Source organism: Rhea pennata, chromosome 11 (genome assembly GCF_028389875.1).
Source record: "Rhea pennata isolate bPtePen1 chromosome 11, bPtePen1.pri, whole genome shotgun sequence".
NCBI lineage: Eukaryota > Metazoa > Chordata > Aves > Rheiformes > Rheidae > Rhea > Rhea pennata.
In genome coordinates, this window is record NC_084673.1 from 3,811,883 (window position 1) to 3,834,519 (window position 22,637).

General features: G+C 45.7%; 1 protein-coding gene across 1 annotated transcript; it reads right to left on the reverse strand.

The window, feature by feature from the left end:
- Nucleotides 1-717: 717 nt before the first annotated feature.
- FOXO4 (forkhead box O4) lies at nt 718-22,434 on the reverse strand. Its single transcript, XM_062584943.1, has 3 exons — nt 22,006-22,434; nt 10,839-12,080; nt 718-6,125 (listed from the first exon to the last, which is right to left on the reverse strand). The coding sequence occupies exons 1-2, from the start codon at nt 22,408-22,410 to the stop codon at nt 10,857-10,859; spliced, it is 1,629 nt and encodes a 542-aa protein (XP_062440927.1). The 5' UTR covers nt 22,411-22,434; the 3' UTR covers nt 718-6,125; nt 10,839-10,856.
- Between the last annotated feature and the right edge of the window lie 203 nt (nt 22,435-22,637).

Sequence of the window (22,637 nt, forward strand, 5' to 3'; positions counted from 1 at the left end):
TTTCCAGAGAGGCCTCTTACCTGCTTACACACCTTGGAACAGATCTGCAGTCCCTAGGAACAACCACTTACTGGCTTCTGTGAGGATATTCACGTCCCCTTCGATGGGCAGCTCCAAGCCTTTCTTCTAATACCAGAAAATGCTCCCTAGCTGTAGTAACTCCCTCTTTTCCAATGAAGGACTTGGAGTATGCAGGCAAAAATAAAAGTGCACTACCATGCTCAGCCATCCTCATTAAGTGTCAGCATTTGCTTCATGGATTGAGTGGCTGAAAGACTGAAGCAACTAGGATCTCCATCTTCATACACCCAGAGTTAACCGGTAGACTTGCCAACACTCAAAGCTGTTTGAATGTAGCTATGCACAGTGAATAAAGTTATCTCCTGCACTTGCGTCTAGAAGGGCAAGGAATGACCAGTTTAGCATGACTCTGGACCAGTCCTTCAACAGCCACAAATTCAGTGTCAGTTTTACAGCTTGGCCAATCCATGCACCCCTACACCCTGCCTGCAAGTTGTAACACAGGGCTCCACGCTTCAGAGCGCCCAGGAGCCTCTTGTAGGCTGTCACACTGCACCCCTTCCACCTCCGGCCAGCAAAGGGGCATTTCAGTGAGAGGCTGCCCTACCAGCTGAGGAAGGCAAAGGAAAGAAGCTGAGGGCAAAGAAAAAGCCAGACCTCACCAGTGAAACAGAACAAACTGCATGAGACGCAGAGCAGAGGATTACAGGTTTTTATTTGTCAAACATTCCCCCCTAGTCTAGCACATTCTACATTCTTGCTAGCACAGATGGTAACAAAGAGCCTGTAATGGTTCAGAAGTTACACTGCTACAGAGAGCAAACAAAAGCAGAGATTTATTATGTAGAAAAAAAAAACCAACAAAAGAAAACAAACTTTCTTGTGAGAAATGGGTGAAAGAGTGCAGTGGGGATAGGGGTGGAAACTACATCAGCTAGTGGTGCCTGCCCTGTATGCAGCAGACGTCTGTGCTAGCAACGCAGAAAACCTCCCTGTGACCATACTAGGTGAAGACTTCACTGTCCTGGAAACATTTTTTTCCCCACAGAACCACCTCCACTGCCTTATAAGGAAGGCTCCTTCCGGGAGAAGTGACCTATCTTCTGAACATCCAAACCCTTCAAGACACACCTTGGGAGCACCACAGGTTAGCACCACCCTGAGCACCACAGCACCAGCTGTGAACATCCCCTTTCACTACACACCATAAAACTACCTTAGCTGGAGAACCATAAATGCAAAACTATCAGCTCTTTTATCTTCAGCTTCTGATGTCTCTTCTCCCTATTTTACACCATATTAGGTGGAATTTGATTCCATTGGAGATCATTTTTCATTGGCCACATATATACTGACACGGGGAGAGATGTAAAGGCTACTTAAGAGAGGGGAATCCTCTTCTCAAAGGGCCAGCAACTGCAGTGATAGGTTACCATGTGCTACCAAGCTTTCACATGGATAGATCTTTCAGGCTATAGGCATCACCTCTTACTTGCTTTTCCCCCACCATTAATTTAATAAGAACAAGTTTTTCATTAGACACTCAGCTGAGGCAAACACTAAGCCATCCCTGTTCCTGCTCAGGTCCCATACCTTTTCTTTTTTTTTTTTTGGATAATGGCTCCAAACTTGCACAGTCTTTTGGTGACAATCCAGGACACCACTCCCAAGGCACTCCTATCCATGCCACCAGACACAGGTTTCCTGGAGCAATGCTAGCCCTGGAGCATTTGAGTGTGGCTATAAATAAGCAACTAAATAAGAAAATGAACCAATCATGATCTATATAAAAGCTTTTTAGGCATTTCCTTTGGAAAAGCTGATTAGTGATACTTGCTTCTAGTATGAGCCTCATTTATGAATACACCCAGGCTCTGGAACGCTCCCACTGCTTTCATTCCTATCACTTACCAGAGTGATTTGACTGCTGTTTTTAAAGCAGCACAGGGTAGGGGATGTCATGTTTTTAGACACATCAGCTAGAAAAATTAAGAGCTCCAAGAAATATTCCAAGCTCCCACAAGAAGTTGGGAATATATTAAAATACACTGAAGTTATAATGAAGGCTCAAGCAATCAGGCAAATCCAGGTGTAAACAAAAGCAACAAGCCTGTCCCCTGCTAGGCTCCATGGGTAGCTGTTAACAGTCCTTCACAGCAGAGCTGCTCAGTGGCTCTGCACAGTGAAAGATAGCGTTTTCTTCACTGGAGATGAAGAAACTTGTCACCCAAGCTCAATGAGGACAAGGAAAATACACCCAGCACGATGTAAGGCTTCATGCTATCAGCCCCCAAAGCCCGTTCCTCTCAGGCACTTATCCAGGAGTATTGCTCCCAATTTCACTGGCCCCTTCCCCTCCTCACCATGGTCACAGCTGCTCTCAAAATCCCAGCTCAACCTCTCGTTAGGAGCAAAGGTAGCTCCTAAGTACAGGATCTGCTATGCTAACTCAGAGCAAAGACCCATCTAGACACTATCCTGAATCCGGCAGCAGCCAGTAGCAAACACTTAGGGAAAGTAAATAAGAAACGAGGCAAGTATCGAATAACCCCTCCTAGGTATATCCTTTCAGCAAGCAGCAGTTTAGAAACTTTGAAGTCTATTGTGTCCTCTGAGGAAGTATCCCAGGCTAGGAAAGCTCAAGGTTTATCAGCAGAAAACTATTTGAGAAGGGACTGGAAAACTTCAGAGTTCTTTGCTTCCCTGCCCTCCACGACCATGATTCCAGCTATCTTGTCACACATACGAACGAGGAGCTAAGTTGCCTGTCTCTGCAGCATTACATTCATTGTTTATTGTGCACTCTGAGAGCACCACGCGTCTCCGAAACACCATCCTCAGCATCAGCGCACACAGGCTTCTCCAGCCACTGCTGGATCCCGTTGTGTCCAGGCGACAGAAAGCACCCGCACAGACTGCTGCAGGAGACACACTTGGTCTGTACACTTGCACAGTAGGACTCCTGCCAGAGGTGCTCAACACCTGTGATGTCCCCAGGACAGCTCATTCCCCAGAAGTCTGGCACTGAGAGTAGGGAAAAGTATAGGTACATGCTCTTCTCCTTAATAAAGGGACAGTGTCTCTTATCAAGCCACACCTGTGGGCACCAACTGCAATGAACCTGGGCTGCAGCTCCTTGAGCTGCAAGAGGCAAAGAACTTGCACTAGCCAGGAGCGACAGATCTCCCCAGGGCACTCCATGAGCACTCACGGCCAGGCTCGCAGCAGCTCACAGACCAGGCCCCCGGGGCTGTCACATCCAGGGGACACAGCTTCGATGGCCCTGAAGTAGACACGTCTTTCGCACAGACCAACCAGCCAGAAATAGCTCACTACGGCTTTGCAGGTCTGAATCACTGGTGACCAATATTGCCCTTTCTATCGCTTTGGGCTCTGTTTTCATGATAAAAGGCAGCACAGAACATCATGTGTAGCATGATCACATGTATTTGTATCCTGTCCTTTGATGTATGGCTGTGAAACAACACAGCCAACTGGGCTTGCGCTTGCAATTCTCAGTGCTGTGCCTGAGAAGCACGAGAAGTCAACTTGCTCTGCAGATCATGTGACTCATTTCCCCTTACGGCCCAAGCTGACAGTGCGGCACGTTAAACGCCAAAACTGCAAATCCTGCCAGATCCATTAAGTGCAGCCCAGAACAGTTGATTCTTATGTGCAATATATGCCATAGGTAGGATTGGGTGTTTGTGGAAAGCTTATCTATCTTTTTTCTAATGAACTAACTGTAGTATGAACATGCATCTATGGCTCAAGTTTGCAAGACCTGGAATCCCAGTGTAGGATCTGCCTTTTTTCCCCCCTCGTTACAATGAGCAGTGGCCAGACACACAGATTGTGGGTGAATCTGAAGCATATCACCATGAGGTCTGCAATGAAGAGAGCCTTCAAAGCTAAAGTAACCAAACTATTTAAAGGTTGTAATGGCAGAACATGCTAAAGATAAGGCTGTTGGAAGCTCTTGCTTCAGGTAACCAGATGAACCACTTCCATCCCAATCTCCACCAAAATGAAAATGAAGCGAAACCCATGAAAACACTCAGAACAGACAAGGTGGTACTGCTCACTACACTGCATGATACAAACCTGCTGAAGGAAAGTCACAGTCCAAAGACTTTCTGCCAGACTAAGTTTACTAGAACACCATAAGAGCACTACATCTCTTAGATCTGACCACTGCAAACACCAAAAAGATGACAGGAACATGTCAGCTAATGCTCCCAACTAGCTCTTGACTCCTAGCTTCTATCACACAAGGACAAAGAGATGGGGCAGAATCCCAGGCACATCCAAAACAGTGCACGTACAAGCCTCAAGCTCACGAGCAGTAACAGGAACTTCAGCAAGAAAACAAAAAGCTGCAGAAACCAAAAAGCCAGCTACCAAATACAACAAACAGTGCTCTCCATAAGGGCCACCCAGAGTGTCAGCAGATCTAGCATGCTCTAGTCCCGTCACCTTCTTAGTAGACTAGGGAATCCATGTCTGATATATCAGCTGCAGTCCAGCTACTTAAAGGATTAGCTGAGAATGAGAGCGCTGTTAATGATTAGCATTCCCTAACCTTGTGCTCTTGGCTCAGTGGGAGCGCCCAATCGAGGAAAGAGACTGAGCAGCTATGGCTGAACGCCATGCCACACAGGCGCTTTCCTCCCGTTTGGGGGAGAGCAGCTATTCTCCAGTTATACTGTGGTGCCCTTCCCACTTTTCCAATGACATCTTCAGCTCCTTGGCCCAAAATGCTCAAGGTCTGTCCCCTCCCATACTGTAGTGTCCGGTATCAAGGGGACAGATGCAGCAAATGTGTTTTTATCCAATAATCTCATTTTCAATTAAAATATATAATATATATTTAAAAAGGTTTAGAAAAGCTTCTATGTAATTTGCAGCTACTTTTACATATAGATTACAATAATGTACAACCCTTCCCCAAGGTGGTTTTAAACTGCAGGGACTTGCCAATTCTTTCCCCTCAATCATATACATTATCAAACACCAAATGTATTTGTTCCTAATACAGCTCTGAAAAAAGGCTGTCACTTGTACCTTTCTCAGAGGGAGAGATGCCTAATATGTCTAATGGGGATACACTTAACATCGGCTTCATATTTACTGTAGAAAGTTCCCAGATTAGTAAAAAAATATTTCATCTATAGAAAATGCCCTTCTGAAAAGCAACCAGGGCTCTGTTAAGGCCACACCCAGGCTTTCCATTTCTCTGCTGTAGTAAGACAGCTCAGAAACAAATCTAAGATGTTTTGATGTCCCAGAAACAGCTATTAGCACCTGTGCCTATTTTACAGCAGCCTGGTGTATCAGGAAAGTGCTGAAAACAGCGTAGGGACTTCTCTAAACGCGCTTCTGATTCAATGGGGCTCTGTTGGCACAGTGAAAAAGCTGAATATCCTCCTGTTCCGCTCGAATGAACGAAAGGAAGCCTTCTACAACACCCACCCTTCCCTGCAGAGTGTCGATGGATGCTACAGAGAAGGGCACACCGAAACCACTGAAACCAACCCCCCAAAATAGTACATCTGCTTTCCACTTTCCACAAGGTTTCCACCAATAAGCTCTTCCAATTCCTCTGCAAGTCTGTGGGATACCAAATGCACATCTGGTGGCTTAATGAAAACATCCAACTACTTCATCCCAGAGGGCAAGCCAAGTGAGAACAGAGCAGGCCCCCTGCCAGTCCGAGGCACTGGGAGACTTTCTGCCATAGCAGAGATAGGATAGCCACTGAGATACTCCTCCAGCAAACTCAACTCTTCACATGGGAAAATGCTATTGCCTGGCACAGAAAACTCTGGCCAAGGTTTTTACCAGGCCTCCTCTTTGGACATGAGTCTCCCCCAGATGTCCAAGGCAGGGTCAGGTTTGTAGGAAGAGATGTGGCACATAACAGGATTATTATTTTTAAACTCTTCCTGTTGCAGCCAGGTACAGGTTGCCCCCTTCTTCCCAGGTAGGCAGCCCCTTCTGCCCAAGGTGTGGTGTGCAGGGAAACTGTATCCAACGTGCTCCATTCTTTTCTCTGCTGGGGTGGGAAGCGAAGTCAGAACCCGATGTTCAAAACCTGAAGGACACTAGGAAGAAGAAAAATAGAATGCATGGTTAGATCTCAGCTTCAGGGAGAATCCTGGATACCCAGATAAGGAATTAACTAATGTCAATCAGCCCTGTGCTCCTCAAAGGATGCCCACTTCCAGTAGAGAACAAACACAGATCACAACAGACCTTGATCAATGGAAGTCAAGTGGAGGATGTAACTGCACAGCTCCAAACTTCAGAGAACAATTTAAACAGGAAGACAAAACAAAAGCACAAATGTCAAAAGTAAGTACTCCTCCTATAAGCTGATGGCACTAACAAAGCTCTGCAAGATAAGCAGGTTTAAAGAAGGACTTGGCTAACAGTAGTAGCACTGCAGGAAAGCAGCAGGGAAGAAGAAAATTGCTCTTCTCCTTAAGCAGTCACAAACATGAACTGGTAGGAAAAAGACTAAGGGCTTTTTAGAGACTGCACACTAAAAGAACAATTTACATGACCATCACTTAAAGAAAACCTGTATCTACCTACACATATTTCCAAATATCCTCCCCCAAGTCTTACAAGAAATCCCTTCTCAGGCTTTCTGCTTCACCGTAGTTACAGTCAGCTTACAGTAGCAAAGAAGCAGCCGCAACTCCTTCAAACAAGCCTCGGAATAGGTCTAAGTAGATTTAAGACACTGACACAAAACCTCTGCTGGGCACCTAGGATCTGCATTGGAAGGCAGAATAGTAAAATAAATGTAGGACACCAACTTGGCTGCATCCAGCAATAGGGCAAGCAAACGTGAAACAAATTTGTGTAGAGCAGCTACACGATAGGGAGTTATCCCTTAGCAAGAAAAGGCAACAACTTAAAACAGAAGCTCAAGCAGTAGGCTACTTTGAGAAACTGCAAATGGTTGGAGGTTTTATTTATTTGTTTTCTGGCAGATCAAAACTTAGTGTTGGGAATTAGAGTACAGCAAAGATAACACAGGGCGAGATCAGGTTAGGCAAGGGATAGAGGGCTCTGCATGTTATCAAGCCTTATCAAGTCCAACTGAAGAACTCAAGAACATTAAGTGCGCTCCACCAGAAGAACAGATGGACTTCGCACTGACCTACACATGGTACAAAAGAGGCAACTCTATTTCCAGGTATTCCTTTTACTGGCTTGCAGTGCAGCCTGCAGAAACACATAACAGGCAGATGAGATGATCAAGCTAGAAGCCCCTGAGCTGCTCAGAGGAAGCCAGATGGCCACCCACACTTCCCTCCTGACTAGAAAGGGGGACATCAATGGTACATGCAGAAAGAAAGACTTATCATCCACATCTGCGCACCATGCACACCACAGCCAAACTCCACCTGTGGCTATGCTGGTTTTTTTCCATTACCTTGTTCACTAGGGTTCCTGTAAAGCACTCTCCCGCCTAAGCATCCAGTGCTTTAACTAGTGACTGACAGGTTTACAACTAGAATGAGACACTACTACCAGAGCAACAGCAGCAGAAGCTGTAGAATTATTTTTTCCTAGTTAAGGGAAGTCTTCACATGCTGACTTTCTTCCTCTGAGAATAAAAGCTATGTTTGTGGGCATTGCATCACTGCTGGGCAGAGGCAAGGTTTCAATGTTTGGGCTCTGATCTTCAAGTAGAGAGACAAGGGGCTCAGATAGACTCCTAGTAAAGCTGTGGACAAACACTTTGCCATTTATTTACAAAAAGAAATCAACTTATGTCAGCTTTGCCCACCATAGGTAGCATCAACTAATCCATTTTCCTCAAGCACTACACAGAAACTAAGTATTGATTTTGAAAGATCTTCTCTTGCCTATTAAGGAAAATACTTCCCCAGCTCCAAATTATTGAAGCTATTCAAATTAGAGCATGATCACTGGCATTTATTAACAGTTTTAGTATTACACCAAAACCAGTTCAGAAGGCTATAGACTAAGCTAGCAGAGGTCTACTCAAAGATAGTTTTAAATTAAGAAAATTTACAATAGCTTTCATCAATGTGAGTTTAGTTTCACAGGAAGCATATGAAAGGAAAAAGTCTGGCATACTGGAGCAGTACTTAAAGGCAGCCATCCTCTTCCTGAATGGTAATTTCCAAACGTGGGCCCTAATAACTCATCACAGTAACAGTTTCAGAGGAAGGGAAGATGACAGTCTTGACCTCTTCACAGATGCTTATGTCTGTACATCATTTGATTCTTCATAACTTCTAAATTTGAGAACATTCCACCTTATTTTCCCAGTTTTCTTGGTACTCTTCAAAAAAGTCTTCTGTTTCTCCCCACTTATAACCTGTTCCCCCCTCCTCAGAACCCTGATCTACCTCTGTCTTGGCAGCATGTTACACGAGACCTGCTCTGCTTTGGGAGAAACACTCCCTCCCACCCCACCTCATGGACTCCAGTACACAGGTAAAATTCAAAAGCTTCACAAAATACAGAAAAAACAAAGATCATCTAAGGACAGAAAAACAAGACTTAACCACACCCCCCAAACTGAACAGGGGCATCGTCACTTTTCTTCTGAGCACAATACTGCTTAAAACTGTTCAAAGAACTGTGTAGGAGTTGCACTTTCTGCTGGTATATGATCATGTTTCAGAACTTTTTCCAGATCTCACTTCTTTATTAGTAAGCATGTCTCTAGTATATCTATTTTCTGTAAAGTATCACTTCAATCTCATGCATGGAACACAACAAATCCAAGGGTTTTAAGCATCAAGCAACTTCTAACCGACCCAAAAAAACCACAGGACATTCTACAGCATCCATACATTTTGAAAACAAGCCGGTGAAAAATATTTTATACCCCTGCAGAGTCGATGCGTTCTCAGAGTATGATGGCCTGAGCCAGCACGGTGTGTAGAATCACAAAAGCTCAGAACAATATCCAGTGGAAACGGTGCTGAAAAAACCGCAGTCCCTGTCACTAACTTGAACAGTCCTTTCATCTGCAGATGAAAAACACTCATGTCTTGTCAACAGAATCTGTCCTTAAAACCAAAACTGAATTTCCATATCCTATCTGGAGTTAAGATATTCAACTTCGACAGCTATTCAGTAATCCAACAAGAGCACAGGTAAGAAATGCATGAGAATGTAAGCAGCCCCATAACAAAACAGGGGAAAGTCTGACTGATCCTCCCTCCCTCTTTCTACAAAAAGAGGCATCTTAAGTACAGACAGGAGAACGTTACTAAAGTATGAAATTCTAAGCACTGTGTTCAGATTTAGATGGAATAAGATGGAGACAAATTGCTTTAAAAAAAGTACAACAGTGCATCAATGTGTTCACAGCATTTAAGCAGCAAGGTGCTCACAAGTTCAAGCATCACAAGCTCAAAGGACAGCGTTTCACTTTGTCTAGACCCTGGATGCCTGTCTAGGATGACTGCACTGAGACAGAGCAGAAAAACATTTAGCCTAATATTCTGTATCCACCACGTCCAATAGCAAGAGATGTCACAAGAAAATTTAAGTTAGAAGGGACCTCCAGAGGCCACCTAATCTAAACTCCTGCTCAAAGTAGGACTATCTTCAAGCTGCTCAGGTTCCTTCAGAAGAATATTAAGGGTAAGTACATGAATATTTATAAGTATTCCCAAAACCTCCCTCATTTTGAGGCTCAAGAGCTTCCTGAACCTGAAGCAGTATCTGCCATTTGCCCTCACTTCTGCTCAGCTGGCCGGTATTACTGGTTGAATTTGCAACATTAACAAATATCACAAATGCCTCCCGAGCAGGAAATACTCTGGGTAAGGCTTCCACTTTCCAACCAATTCCCCACCTGTGCTGTAGTCCACTAAAGAAATGGTCCATTTGCTGTTAGCTAACTGAGCTCCAAGTGTAAAACATGCCATCAGCTAAATTTCTCTATTTGACTTGCCTCAGATGCTTAAAGAGTTACAAATTGACGTTTACCTGTTTCAGAGTGTCAAGCCCTCAAAAAAATTTTTAACTCTAGTTCCCATATACATTATTTGCCAAGTCAATTCTAGAAAGCTTTGTGCAAATGTGAAAGATCAGTGAAGAGACAGCTTTGCTGTTAGTGAAAGCACATGCCCATGACAGTATTAACACATCCTTCCTCCTCCTACCTCCATTCACACCTTGTCCTCCCGCTGCTTCTTCCTTTGCCATTCTAATGGCTGTATAAGCAATTCAATAGTTAACACTGACAAATAGGCTTGCCAAATTTTACAGCTACCATCTTGTATATTAAGGGAAAGGCAGAAGGTCTGATAACACAGTGATTGCATCCTGCTGCATGCAGCATGAAGCAGGCAGTCACAGAACAGGCATACTTTGCAACTACATATACTAGAAAATTTTACAGGCATAACTAACCTAGACAGAAACACAGTATGCCTTGCTCAGCTCAACTCTTCCATAAATACAGGATTTCTTTATTTATGGAATCAGCAGGTGCTCTCATGTCAAATCCAGAGCTATAAGCATCCCAGGACAGACACTGTTGTCCTGCAGTCATCTTCAGCAATGAAAGACAAAAGGGGTTTCATTCAGATTGCTGCTCTACTCCATTAAGCAGCTTCCTACCCAGTAAGTTAAATCCACCCATCTTTGCATAGCTTTTCCTCCTTCTAAGATGCTACAGTGCTTTCAGAAGCATTTTACTCAAAAAGTACCTGCACTTCCAAAGAGGTACCTTTATTTCACTGACATGGCTGGAAACTTCCCAGACAGGGCTGTTCCTGCTATAGAACAGTATTTTACATAACTGCACCTACCTTTTTGTGCTCCTGAAGTTAACTTGGTACCCAAGTATGGTTGGAGGCCTGTGAGGTGCTGGGATAGCTGGGAGTAGATAGAATGGGTTCGAAATTAAAGTCCAGTCCTTCTCCATCCATGAGGTCACTGTTGATTATGTAATCCATATCACATTCAAGATTCTCCATGTACATGTCAATGTCCAGGTCAGTGGGCAGCCTGTCCTGGTTCAATCCCAAAGGAGCAGGGCTAGCAGAAGAAAGAAGTGGTGGAGTGCCCAGTTGGACTGACTGGGCAGTCGTTGCAGAAACTGGAGCCTTCAAATTGGCCATGCTGGCAGTGTTTTGAGGAGATGCTACTATGGAAACTGTTGACGGCAAAACACTGGCACCAACTGGCTCTGCCTGCTGCTCCGTAGGCTTTCCTCGTGGATTACCTGGGCTCATCTTACTCTGGGAAGCTTGTCCGCCTAGAAGCAGAAGAGTTCGGCTGCTCATCCTGCTACTAGTCTGCGGGAGAACTGGGTCCACTTGAGTCATCATAACATCCCTTGGAGGTGGAGAGCTGGGTGTCAGAAGAGCTTCCAAGGTCTGAGGGCCAGAGAAATGGCTGACGGAGCTCTGCAGCGAGATATCAACAGGGTTGAACAAGGAATTGCCAAAAGTAGTGGTCTGACCAGCTCCATTTGGGCTCCGTAAGGAAAAGCTGGAATCTCTCTGCATTGGACCACTTGAGGCAGATTGCTGGGTGGATAGCACAGATGAGCTGGGAGACATCAGATTTAACCCATCAATGAGCTCAAGCTCCTCAGTCACAGTCGGTGGAACATTGCTGGATGCACTGGAGTATACCAGAGAAGGGAGAAGCTCTTCATCATGGAGGTCATCCTGCTCAGTCAGGATAGGAGAAAGCCTGGCACTAATGGTGCTTGCATTGGAACTGGTTCGAGGCCGGAAAGTGTTCCACACATCAGAGTCCTCGTTACTTCTTGAGGACGGGCTCCCAGGCCATTTAGGGAATTGGGAGCCAGGACTGTCAGCAGTGGCTTCTGAAGTGGACTGTAGAGAAGCCTTCTTTTTGGATGCTTTACCTCTGACTTTTGCAAGTTTGCTGCTGTTGTCCATGGAGGCAGCTCTTCTTCTTGGTGCCTTTCCACTTTTACCACCTTCAGGATTGAGCATCCACCAAGAACTCTTTCCTGTGGCTTCATTATGAACTTTAATGAACTTGCTGTGCAGGGACAGGTTATGTCTAATAGAGTTCTGAAAAAAAATATAAAATATGAGGACCTGACAGTTGACACCACACTTCCCACCTAGGTATAAATGTATTAAGACAGTACCCAGAGAAGAAAACTATAACAAAGATCCACCCATACAAAACTGCTGATTCTGCTTGGACATGCTTCACAACACCAGCAGGGAGTGTAATGTCTTACCGCAGTATCAAGTGCAAAACTATTAATACAACTAGCAGATTCCCACTACCAGGACACTTACACTAAACTTCTCAAAACCATATCCTATTGCTAAGAAATTTGTAACAACTAAACATATCAAAGAGTAGGCAAATTCCCAAATATGGCTTGCAAACTCACCAAGAGTCTGAATCAATGTGAGTCAATGTCGCTGCGAGAAAGGGGCACCTTTGTCTTCCCTCCTGTTCCCACCCCAGTAACCATAAGGGATAAATTTGGCTGAAATTCTGAATTTTTGTACAGCTCAGAGGATCACTGACTTTGCATAGCTTTCAGTAGGATTAGACTATATCAGTGAACCAAATAAACAGAATACGTGAAAAAAATGCCAAAAGACTTCAAATTCAGTATTCCCATTATCATCTTTATTGCCCAAACAGATAAAGAAGAGTGAAATTCTGTGGAGCAACAGTCATGGTAAACCTGGTGGCTGCAAGATTAAATAGAAACTGCAAGGGGGCTGTACGTTTTCCACCATGTGCATTTCCAGTGGGGTAGGATGTTCAAGCAGACACCGCACTCCCACACCGTACATGCCACTCAGCCTCTCATCTTTCCATTTGGCAAGGCACACATTCCTTGCCCCTCCGAACCCCTCTCCTCTTTTTGTTTAGCTTTGCTACAAAGTGCAAGCTAACACAACTGTTACACCATTATCAAACTGACTTTTTGTCCTGCAGCTTTGCTGGTAAAACCTCCAGTATTTTAGAATCAGCAGCAACAATCTCATTGTTGGAGCAGATCCCCCATAAACTTACATTCCTCTCAAGATCTTTACGGTGCATCATTTCATATTTGTATCTGATTTGTACAGATGGTCAAACTACACATAAAGGTGCTGCACTGGTCACACAGTGATCCAAGAGTACCTCTTACTCATATGAGCTAAACTGCCTACGGCAGCCTTCAGCTTTTGTGCAGACCATCTTAATTTGGAACAAAGTAAACTGCGCTTCTATCATTCTTTTCCATCACCTCTCAACAGAGTTTTCCTGCCTAGTGCTTTCCTTCTCCCCACCCTTTTCCTCTTTGACAAGTCCTTACTAGGCTAATTTTGTCCAGCTCACCTAAAGCACTGTCCTAAAACGAAGCAGATGTAGATAAACAGAGGGAAAGTGGAGAGCTGTCATGGAAAAGGAAGGACATGTAGAAGCGGTTCTGCGTTAGCTTTCTATTTAATCTTTGGCTGCTGAGAATTTGGAGAGCATTTGGCTGCTTGTGCTCAGTATGGAAGGATAATACGCTCTCACTCAGAAAGTCCCCCCCAAGGCTTCCTGTGGAGATCAGACCTGCTGGAACATGTGTCAGTGTCTTTAGACAGTTACCTGACTTGAGCTCTTCATAGCAACAGCTATACAATATGCCTGTTTGGCCTTATTAAAAAAAAATTATTTTCCTTGTAATTGCAAGAAAAATAATTCAGACTGGTACCCTGTCTCCTGAAAAGGCTGCTGCTTTGGTTTCTAAAGAATTATCCCTTCCCCAGGTGAACGCTCCTGACGCCAAACACATACTGTTGCAGCAGTAAAAATATACCAGGTTGTCACATATTCTTCATTTATTCCTCTGAAAGGAACCTGAACTTTTGTCACCAAGTCCCCTCAGGAATGACTCAGTAGCTGGTACACACAGTACATGTTTGGAGTTGTATAACTGCTGGTTTCTTAGCTCCATTTAGTGAACTTGAACTTTAAACTAGTAGGTTCAGGATTTCAGAATTTCACAGACAACTATATTCCATTTTCTGCTAGATATCATTTACAGCTAAAGCCAGGTTTTAATTACCACGTCAACAGGAGTACACTGCAGAAGCCTTTCAGCAGCACTGAAACCTGAAGAAAAAGAACCATCACTTCTGGCTCCAAACAGAAATTTTAGTTTCGAGTTTTTCAGTCTTTTGGCTAAAAAGAAGCTATCATGAAATAAGGTTAGCATCCACATCAACGTAGATACAGGAAACACGGAACCTTTTATGCCATTAAGAGAGTCTCAAAGTGCTTTTACACGTTTCTGTTAAATTGACATAACGGCCAGCAGCTGCAGAAACAGGCGACTGCTGTACCACTCGCTCCCTCGTCTCCTAACCCCTGCTTCCCACCAGCACAAGCGTTTGTCTGACTATAACCTGGTTCAGAGAGCTAACCCAATCCAAAAAGTAGCCTTATCCCTCCTGAAAACTACTTCTCCTGCCTGTTTTAGCTCCTTGAATGTGCTCCTCTGGGGCCAACACCAACAGGGAAGGAAGAGAACAACATACGGCTGCAGGCAAGAGAAAAAAGCAGGACACTATTATGGCTAACTGCTGTCAAAACTGCAACTCCTAGCTCGCCAGATGCGTTCACACCTCTCCGGCAAGCTTCGTAAGGCAGCTCAGCACCACAGCTGCAGCACCCGCACTTGTAAGGCCGCTGCGTGCCTGGGCCTCCCTGTTACTAAAGGTACTAGAAGACCAGATACTCCCCGCGTGGAAGTGAACTGACTCACCTACCAGCTTTGGCATTCTGGGAGGGCATAGGGGACTGCAGCGAGTGACTCTTGACAAGGGGAAGCGACCCACCGGAGGGTATCAGGGAAGTCAGGGCTCCGGCAGACAAGAGGAACTGCTCCGTCTCAGGCAGGTGCTAATCTTCACGGCAGGTAGCACGAGGAAGACTCCTTTACTCCCAGCTCTCTCACGTTAGTGCGCTGTACGCTCTCCAGCGCCAGAGCGCATCTGCCGGGATGATCTAACATGCCTGACATACAGAGGGCACCCTCAAATCTCATGAAGTAAATGGAAAATTAACTATGCTAAAATAATGGTAGTACTCCAAGCCAAATCTGACAGGAGAGGAAGCGACAGAGTTCAGTCGCCCAGGCGACCCTGACGTATTTCCTTTTTCTATGTTAGGCAACTCAAGCTGAAAATACAGGCGAAGTGAGCTTTTCAGATGTCCAGCTTCACACCAGCTGGGATTTTCCTGCACTGCTGAGCACTTGCAATCCACAAGCTTTTAGCTATGTGACATCTGTGACCACAAGGAAGCGTGATTTGGAGGAACAAGCATAGTCAGGAAAACCTCCGTTCCAACTCCTCAGGAACCTCTTCAACAAGTGGTTGTAGGAGGATGGGTCTACTATCTTCTCAAACATCTTACAGAGGTTCTGGAGGCCAAATCATTTTTCTGAGCTTATGACAGGTTATGCTGCATGCTAAGTACTGTGGTGCAAAAATAAATAAATAAATAAATAAATAAATAAATGAAGCAAGCCAGCCCGGCTCTCTAATCTGCCACAGATCAAAGATAATTCCTATAAACCACATTCAGACAAAAGCGTTATGAAATTCATGATAGATATCATGCTAAATTAAAGTTTGGCTAGACACATTCACTGTACACCGAACAATCAATCATTCACTTGACCCCAACTTCCTCATGCGCAAGACAGGGTACGGGGAACAGCCAGAACAGGGTGACCAACAACACACACAAACGGTTTCCTAACTCCCAAATAGTTACCACCGCTTTAAAATTTCTTCTTTGATAAAACCTCCTAGCTCTATTTACCAAAAAGGAATACTCCTTCCCATTGCGATAGCCCTTTCCCCCACATCGGGGTCAGGGAGTAGGTGCAACACAACGGGGTGGAGGTCTGAAGAGGAGGAATCAGCCACGGGAGCTGGGAGCCCAACTAGGCAACTCGCTCACCCGGTCAATCCTTCCAGGCAACTACCGCAGATACTGAAATACTGTGTAGCAAGCCCAAGCGCTTCCTACACACGGCGGCATACCACTGACAGCCCTTCCAAGCGAATATATGGCTATGTAGGTAAGTCTCAGGTTATCGACCATAAAACTGATGGGGTTTTTTTTCAGCAGGTCAGAGTGTCTGAGCCAAGTACTTCATTCAGATATAAAAGGTCTCTCACATAAGTCAGAAGAAACAAGTTTAATTTCACTCTCCTGCAACACACCTTTCTCGAAGCACTGATCTGACCAGAGCAAAAGAGGAGATGGCTCTTTTGTACCTTGCCCGGAGCAGCACAAACACGCAGCAGCGGTGCGTGAACCATGCTAGCAGAGCGCTCCAGGCCAAGCCAAGCACAAGCTGTACCAAGAAAGACTCACAAAACAGCTATCCCTGCAAACTGCGTGCTTGCCCGCATCTGCCTGAATTTTCAGACTGTCACCTCTCCCTAGCACCAGGACTACCCTTCCCAGACAATTTCAAGCTCCTGCTATGAACAATGGAAGCACCAGAATTCTTGGCAAAAATACCTCTTTTGAGGATTAATGACAAAAAACACTAGAAAATTTCGATGTACAGTCACTGCTGCTCCCTCTAATACATTCTCACTGCCTTGGAGGCATACAAGGAATATGGTTACATCCCGGCGTAGGGCCATGTTCCAACACTGGGCCTGTAATTGTGCTAAATTATAATTTGCCATGGCATTCTTTGCAGGCTGCGAGAGGAGGATGCCCCACCTTGCACATTTGTCAGTGCCTGTCTCAGCATTCACCCTGGCACTTGGCTCCAAAGGCTTTAGGAAAAAGTCTTCTTTGCAGAGGTTTTTGCAAAGCTGCACTCTGCTGAATAAACAACTTCTCCAGAGCCAGGGAACCAAAACATTTTTCTCCTTCCAGAACACGCATGTGAGTGGACAGCAAGCTTAGGAGACAAAAAGCTGTATCTTATCAAGAAGATTTTCCTTTTTGTAATCTCTGAATCCAGAGTGAGTTCAGAAAAAAATACAGAACCCTAGCTCTCTAAATAGGAAAATCGTGGCAATTTACCAGTTTACTAAAACATGCAAGCATATACAAAAGCTACTCTGGATTAGGCAGAGCAGAAAAAAACGGCTGGAACAAGTAATACCAGCATCCCAGGAACAGTCTTCACTGAGAACTGCTTGAAAAAATAAGCTGTTGAGCAAAGCACCTTCTGAAAACAAAGTACCTGGGTACAGGAAAGAGTAGCAGCAAAATCTTCAGGCAATTTGATTTGCATTGCACAGGGCAGGTAGGTTTTCACCAGAAAGGAGAGCCCTCTCCCCCTTTTGAGGGGAACTCCTACAGCATATTAAAAACAACAAACAAAAATCTTGCTCTCCTATGCTTTTTCAGTGCAGTATACCTGGGTGGGGTAAGGGGGTTAATGTCACTTTAAATAAAGAGGGTTAAGAACATGTTACAGTTGAGACATTGCAACTCCACATTATTAGTGTAAGAAAGTTCAATGTAGAATAGTATTACTTCAGGTAGATGAACTTCTTTGAAAACACTAGGGCCTTTCTCAGCACCCCACAGAAAGTAGTCGTCTTTGCTAAGCGGTGCTGCCCACAAGCCCTTGTACAGCGGGCAGGACATCAGACTCTGAACTACGCCTCCTCTACATACAAACATGCATTAGACTGAAGGTTGGGCAGAATTACTTAAACTCAGCATCTTAGTACTGAGCAAAGTTTTACATTTCCTTTTGCTTTATGGCTTTTTGGCTTAAAGTTGGCTATGTCTCAGGGAGTGAGGACAGAAAGACATTTTGAGTATGTTCTCAAATCATCATCTTGAAATTATGATTACCAAAAGTCAGAAGGAAATCCACGTAAAGCCTCCCCCCCCGACAAGACACTCCTATCCACAGAGAGGATTTCTTTGTGTAATACAAGAAAGAGCTCCTGCCACTGGTTTTGGCCTTCACCTGCCCATGCTAAGAAGCTACAGTTGTGACAAGTCAGAGCCAAAGATCTTCGGAGATCCTGCAGAGTCCATGTGGAGAGGAGCAAACAGCTAATGTGACGATTCTAGGAACTGACCATTGCTTTTTGTAGATCTGCCTACAAAACAAGAAGCTGACTGGACAGTAATCAACAAGCAAATGAATGATAAACTTTTCATTTTCACTAAAGTAAGTCTTCACTTAATTTCAGATCCACTGGACTGGAACTCATTTGCAAGGCATAAGGACAACCTGGCTGATACTACCAGCCCCAGCACAGTAAGAACATGGATGAGGCTTGGTTTTGCCTTCCACTTATTACTTTTCCATGGAAGAACATCAGATGGCTGTAGGAGGAGCAGCCAGTTCAACTTTTATCCAAGTGATAAAGCTTTCTGTATGCTCCGAAAGAAGGTTCAACATCCTCAACTCTAGGAGGTGCCCAGTGACCTTCAGAGCCAGCACTACAGCTGTGGAAGCCAGGGAAGTCACTCTAATCTTAACCAGAATTGCAGGCTATATGTGAGGAATCACCACAGAGCCCTCCCTCAGGTCTCCTGATCTATCTGGTCAACAGCTAACATCAACTACAAGCAATGCACATATATTATACTCAAGAATGAAAAGAGGGCTGAACATCTGCAGGCAAAACGCTGCCCCACACAAGAAGGGGTAAGAGCTAGCTGATAGGTGACAGCTTCTGTTTCAGACAAGCAGAGCACCTAGTGATTCCTAATTAGCAATACACACACACATTTCTGTCAAAGTGAATGCAGAGATGTCAGCTAAATCTCCTATAACTAATGCTGTACTCTAGAATCAGTCGCTTTTCCTACGTGTGCAACATAAAGGAAAAGGTGGTGATTTTTGCTAAGGTGAAACATCTCTGATAGATTTAAAAAAAAAGATGATTTTAAGGTTCACTATATTCCTATGAAGACAAATAACACGGTTTTGGGAGAATACGTGAAATGTTTCATAGGGAAAGACTAGTCCTGAACACCGCTCATGACTGTACGATGCTTGCTCGCACTCTCGGAAGCAAGGCATTCAGCAGCCAAGGCACACAAACTGCTTCAGAAGGGTTTACACGCTTCTGCTGAAGAGAGCGTAGCTTTATTCCAAAACCTTAACACCTTCTTCCCACAAACAATCTAAAAGCCAGGAAGAATTATCCTTTTATCCATAGAGCAGCTTGCAGAGTACTGAGGAGAGGATTACAAAGAAATCCAGGGACACACCCCTGCTGGGACACTTCTGCCTTGCCGCCCAGCTAATTCTTAACTTCAGTAGAAATATCACAGAGAAAAGGTAGACTGCACATCCAGCAAAACTGTCACTTTACAAAGCATTTAAAACAGTTCAAGAACAGCAAACACTACCTTCCTCGAAAACAGATTTTCCGGAATTCACACAGGTTACACCCTTGTAGCCTGTAACAGTTTTATTTCCCTCAATTGTATATTGCAGTGAAACAGCTGTAAAGTAATTCTGAAGTAACAATGAGTTTATGGATTTTATATTAGCTAAAGTGGATAAAAGTAAGTGTTTCAAAGATGCTCTTCTTTTAGTTTCTAGAACTGCAAGAGCTGTAGTATCTTAAATTAGATACTAGATTTAGCAACAGCTCCATATTAGTTTCCTTGTCCAATCCATTCACTTCAAATTTGAGATATCAATAAAGCTAAGATGACCCAAGAAGTTCTTCTTTTCGCCTACAAATTAAAAAGATGCAGAGCATCACAGTTCTAAAATACAGAACAGTAACAAAAAGCAGCTTCATTTCTCAACTGAAAATACATCCTTCATTTGTTTTTAAAAAGTGCACCTATTAAGTTTACTAAGTCCACAAAATTAATCAATTTGACTTACTCAGCACCTTTTAAACTGTAAATTTCTAACCTATTTTAACCCAATGCACCTTAATAAAAATAGATTAAAAATCTTTTGTCACAAAAATAATTCTTACTGCAAGTAAACAAAGAAAAAACAAATCTAAATAACCATATGTTAACATAAAGCAGGGCTAGAAATCAGAGCTGTGCAGTCACCCGCTGCTCCAGCCTCACATGCTCCACCACACAAGCCAGGGCATGCATCCTGCCAAGCTATGCCAACGGGCTTTGAGAGGGAGGGTTAAGGAAGAAAATGGAGCAGAGGGAATTCCCGCAGTTCCTTTTGCTTTTCCTGGATACATAATTGCTTAGTTAGCAATATACCATCTATATACAAAAACAGACTTGGACAATATTTGTTAGAAATTAAAACAAATTTTTAGGGGAATTTCTTCCAGCCTTTAAACAGCTTCAATTGTATCTCCACCATAGTTTCCTGCTTGCTGGGTAAAGTCAACAGTTTTAAGCTGCTCTAACTATACAGTGGGTCAATTCCAAGCACAGCTGCTGTCATTCTGCCTTCTCTCATCTTCCCTCACAAGACATTTCTCTTCTCTTCCCATGCTAAAGCTAGCCTGAGTTAGCCCATTCACAGGATGCAAGACTTCAAGTGAACTTAATCACCAGCACTTCGGATTTCATCAAACAACTCCAAGAACAGTGCCAGAGTAGGGCCTTTGCCCAGAGACATTCCCAAAGAGAAAATACACCAATGCGATGACCTATTTGACAAAATAATACGATTCCACACAGCGGCAGCAGGACCAGGACAACTTGCCTTAACCTAAGGGAACCAGAACTGTCTGTCAGTGAGACCATCAATTCTACTGAAAAGAAAGCAAATGTATCCAAGCGCACTGTCTAAGTGCTTGTTAGTAGGGATTCAATCTCCATAAAGAAGGAAAAAAATGAATAGGTAATTTCAGTCAAACTACTAGCTCTCTCTAGGAACATGCAGTGAGCTGGACAAACAGGAAAGGTGAAATGTTTTGCATTAACCTATGCCAACCTAAGCTGGAACAGCTGTGCTCCTCTCACGGTGTTCCTACCCTCTCTTGAGCAAACACCAGCATTCATGCAGCCGCACAATGTGCCACTTCAGAGAGCTGAGCCAACTGAAAGCTAACCTACCAGAAAAAGCTATCAAATTTTCTGCAAATCCAACTCTGAGCTGACTGGCTGCTTGGTCACACAGGCATCAGCTTGCAGGCAGAGGAATGCCCAGCTGGAGTCATGGAAGCCCCAAACCACATGGGCTCAAGATGCCACAGCACCGCACCACAAGGCAGGACTGCTAACCACAAACAGAGAGAGACTCTGCAAACAAGGGGAGCACAGCGTAATTCCAGTCTGCAGCAACAGATCACACGCTTCAGATTCCCATCATCCTGGCATCCGCTATGATATATTAGGATAGCGCAAGGGACTATTTCACAAGCCAGTTCTCACATCTCCCTTTCTCTCTGCTCAAGTTCATTTGACTAAACAGAACAGGAACACCAGGCTGCCACCTGCAGAGGACAGAAATGCAAGTTAACTCTTGTAACAGAACTTAGCACGTGCCTATTACCAGAGCAACAGGAGAAGGTAACATTAGGATTTCTGAACAACATATTCCTAGGTCTGCTTTCCCTTTCCCTGACTCCAGCAGAGGTCCTCAATCACTCGCTACGCAGCCGAATCGGCACTGCTCTGGGACCTTTCTGAAGGGAGGTTCTTGAAAGCCAAGAATGTCTGCTATGAAGCAGTTATTTATACCGAGCTTAGCACAGCTGCTAAAAAACTACAGCCTTGGGTTTAAAAGCCCTTCAACCAACGCTTCGCCTCATACAGCCGCTCAGCTAGAGCCTGTTCGCCCACCCCGCTGCTCCTTTCCCAGAAAGCTTTCGGGGACCCAAAGCACACACGGTGCAGCCTTCGGCGGCCTCCGCCGAGCTGCGGAGACCCGAGGGGACGGACGCGGGGCACCCGGGCCCGGAGCAACGCGGCAAGGCAGAGGGCGCCGGCGGCGGCCCGCGCCCCCCCCGCCAGGGCCGGCCCGGCGCTCTCCCGCGGCCGCCGCGCCCGGCACCCCCCTCCCGGCCCTCCCTCCCGGGGCCCCGGCGCGGCGCGCACCTTCCAGCCGGCGGAGCTGTTGCTGTCGCCCTTGTCCTTGAAGTAGGGCACGGAGCGGACCATCCACTCGTAGATCTGCGCCAGCGTGAGCCGCTTCTCGGGGGCGCTCTCGATGGCCTGGCTGATGAGCTCGGCGTAGGACTGGTTGCCCCAGGCGTTGCGCCGGGAGCCGCCCTTCCGCGCCGCCGCCGCGGCCGCCGCGCCGCCCGCCCGCGCCCCCTCGGCCCGCCCGGGCCCCGCCGCCGCGCCGCCCGCGCCCTCCTCCGCGCCGCCCGCCGCGCCGCCCGCCTCCGCCGGCGCCTCGGGCCGCGGCAGCGGCCAGGTGCAGGAGCGCGGCCGGCTCTGCGGCTCGAAGTCAGGGTCGATGTCCAGCCCGGCGGCGGCAGCGCCGCCCGCCTCCGCCATGGACGCCCGCCTCAGCCGCGCCGCCGCCGGGCCTGGGCCGCGCTGCCGCCGCGCATGGGCCCGGCCCGGCCCGGCCCGCTGCCCCTTTGTGAGACACGGGCCCCACCGTCGCCGCGCCGCTCTGTTTACCAGGGAGCAGCGACACGCTCTGCGCCTGCGCGCGCGGGGCGCCCCGGGAGCTGTAGTCCCACCGCGGCGCCGCCGCGCGGCCCGGCCCGGCCCGTCGG

Bases quoted from the DNA above. Each gene is read 5' to 3' on its own strand.
- FOXO4 (XM_062584943.1), bottom strand. From the start codon at position 22,410: ATGGCGGAGGCGGGCGGCGCTGCCGCCGCCGGGCTGGACATCGACCCT. The intron at 12,081-22,005 runs GTGCGCGCCGCG...ATTTTTTTTCAG, and splicing joins ACAGCTCCGCCGGCTGGAAG to AACTCTATTAGACATAACCT.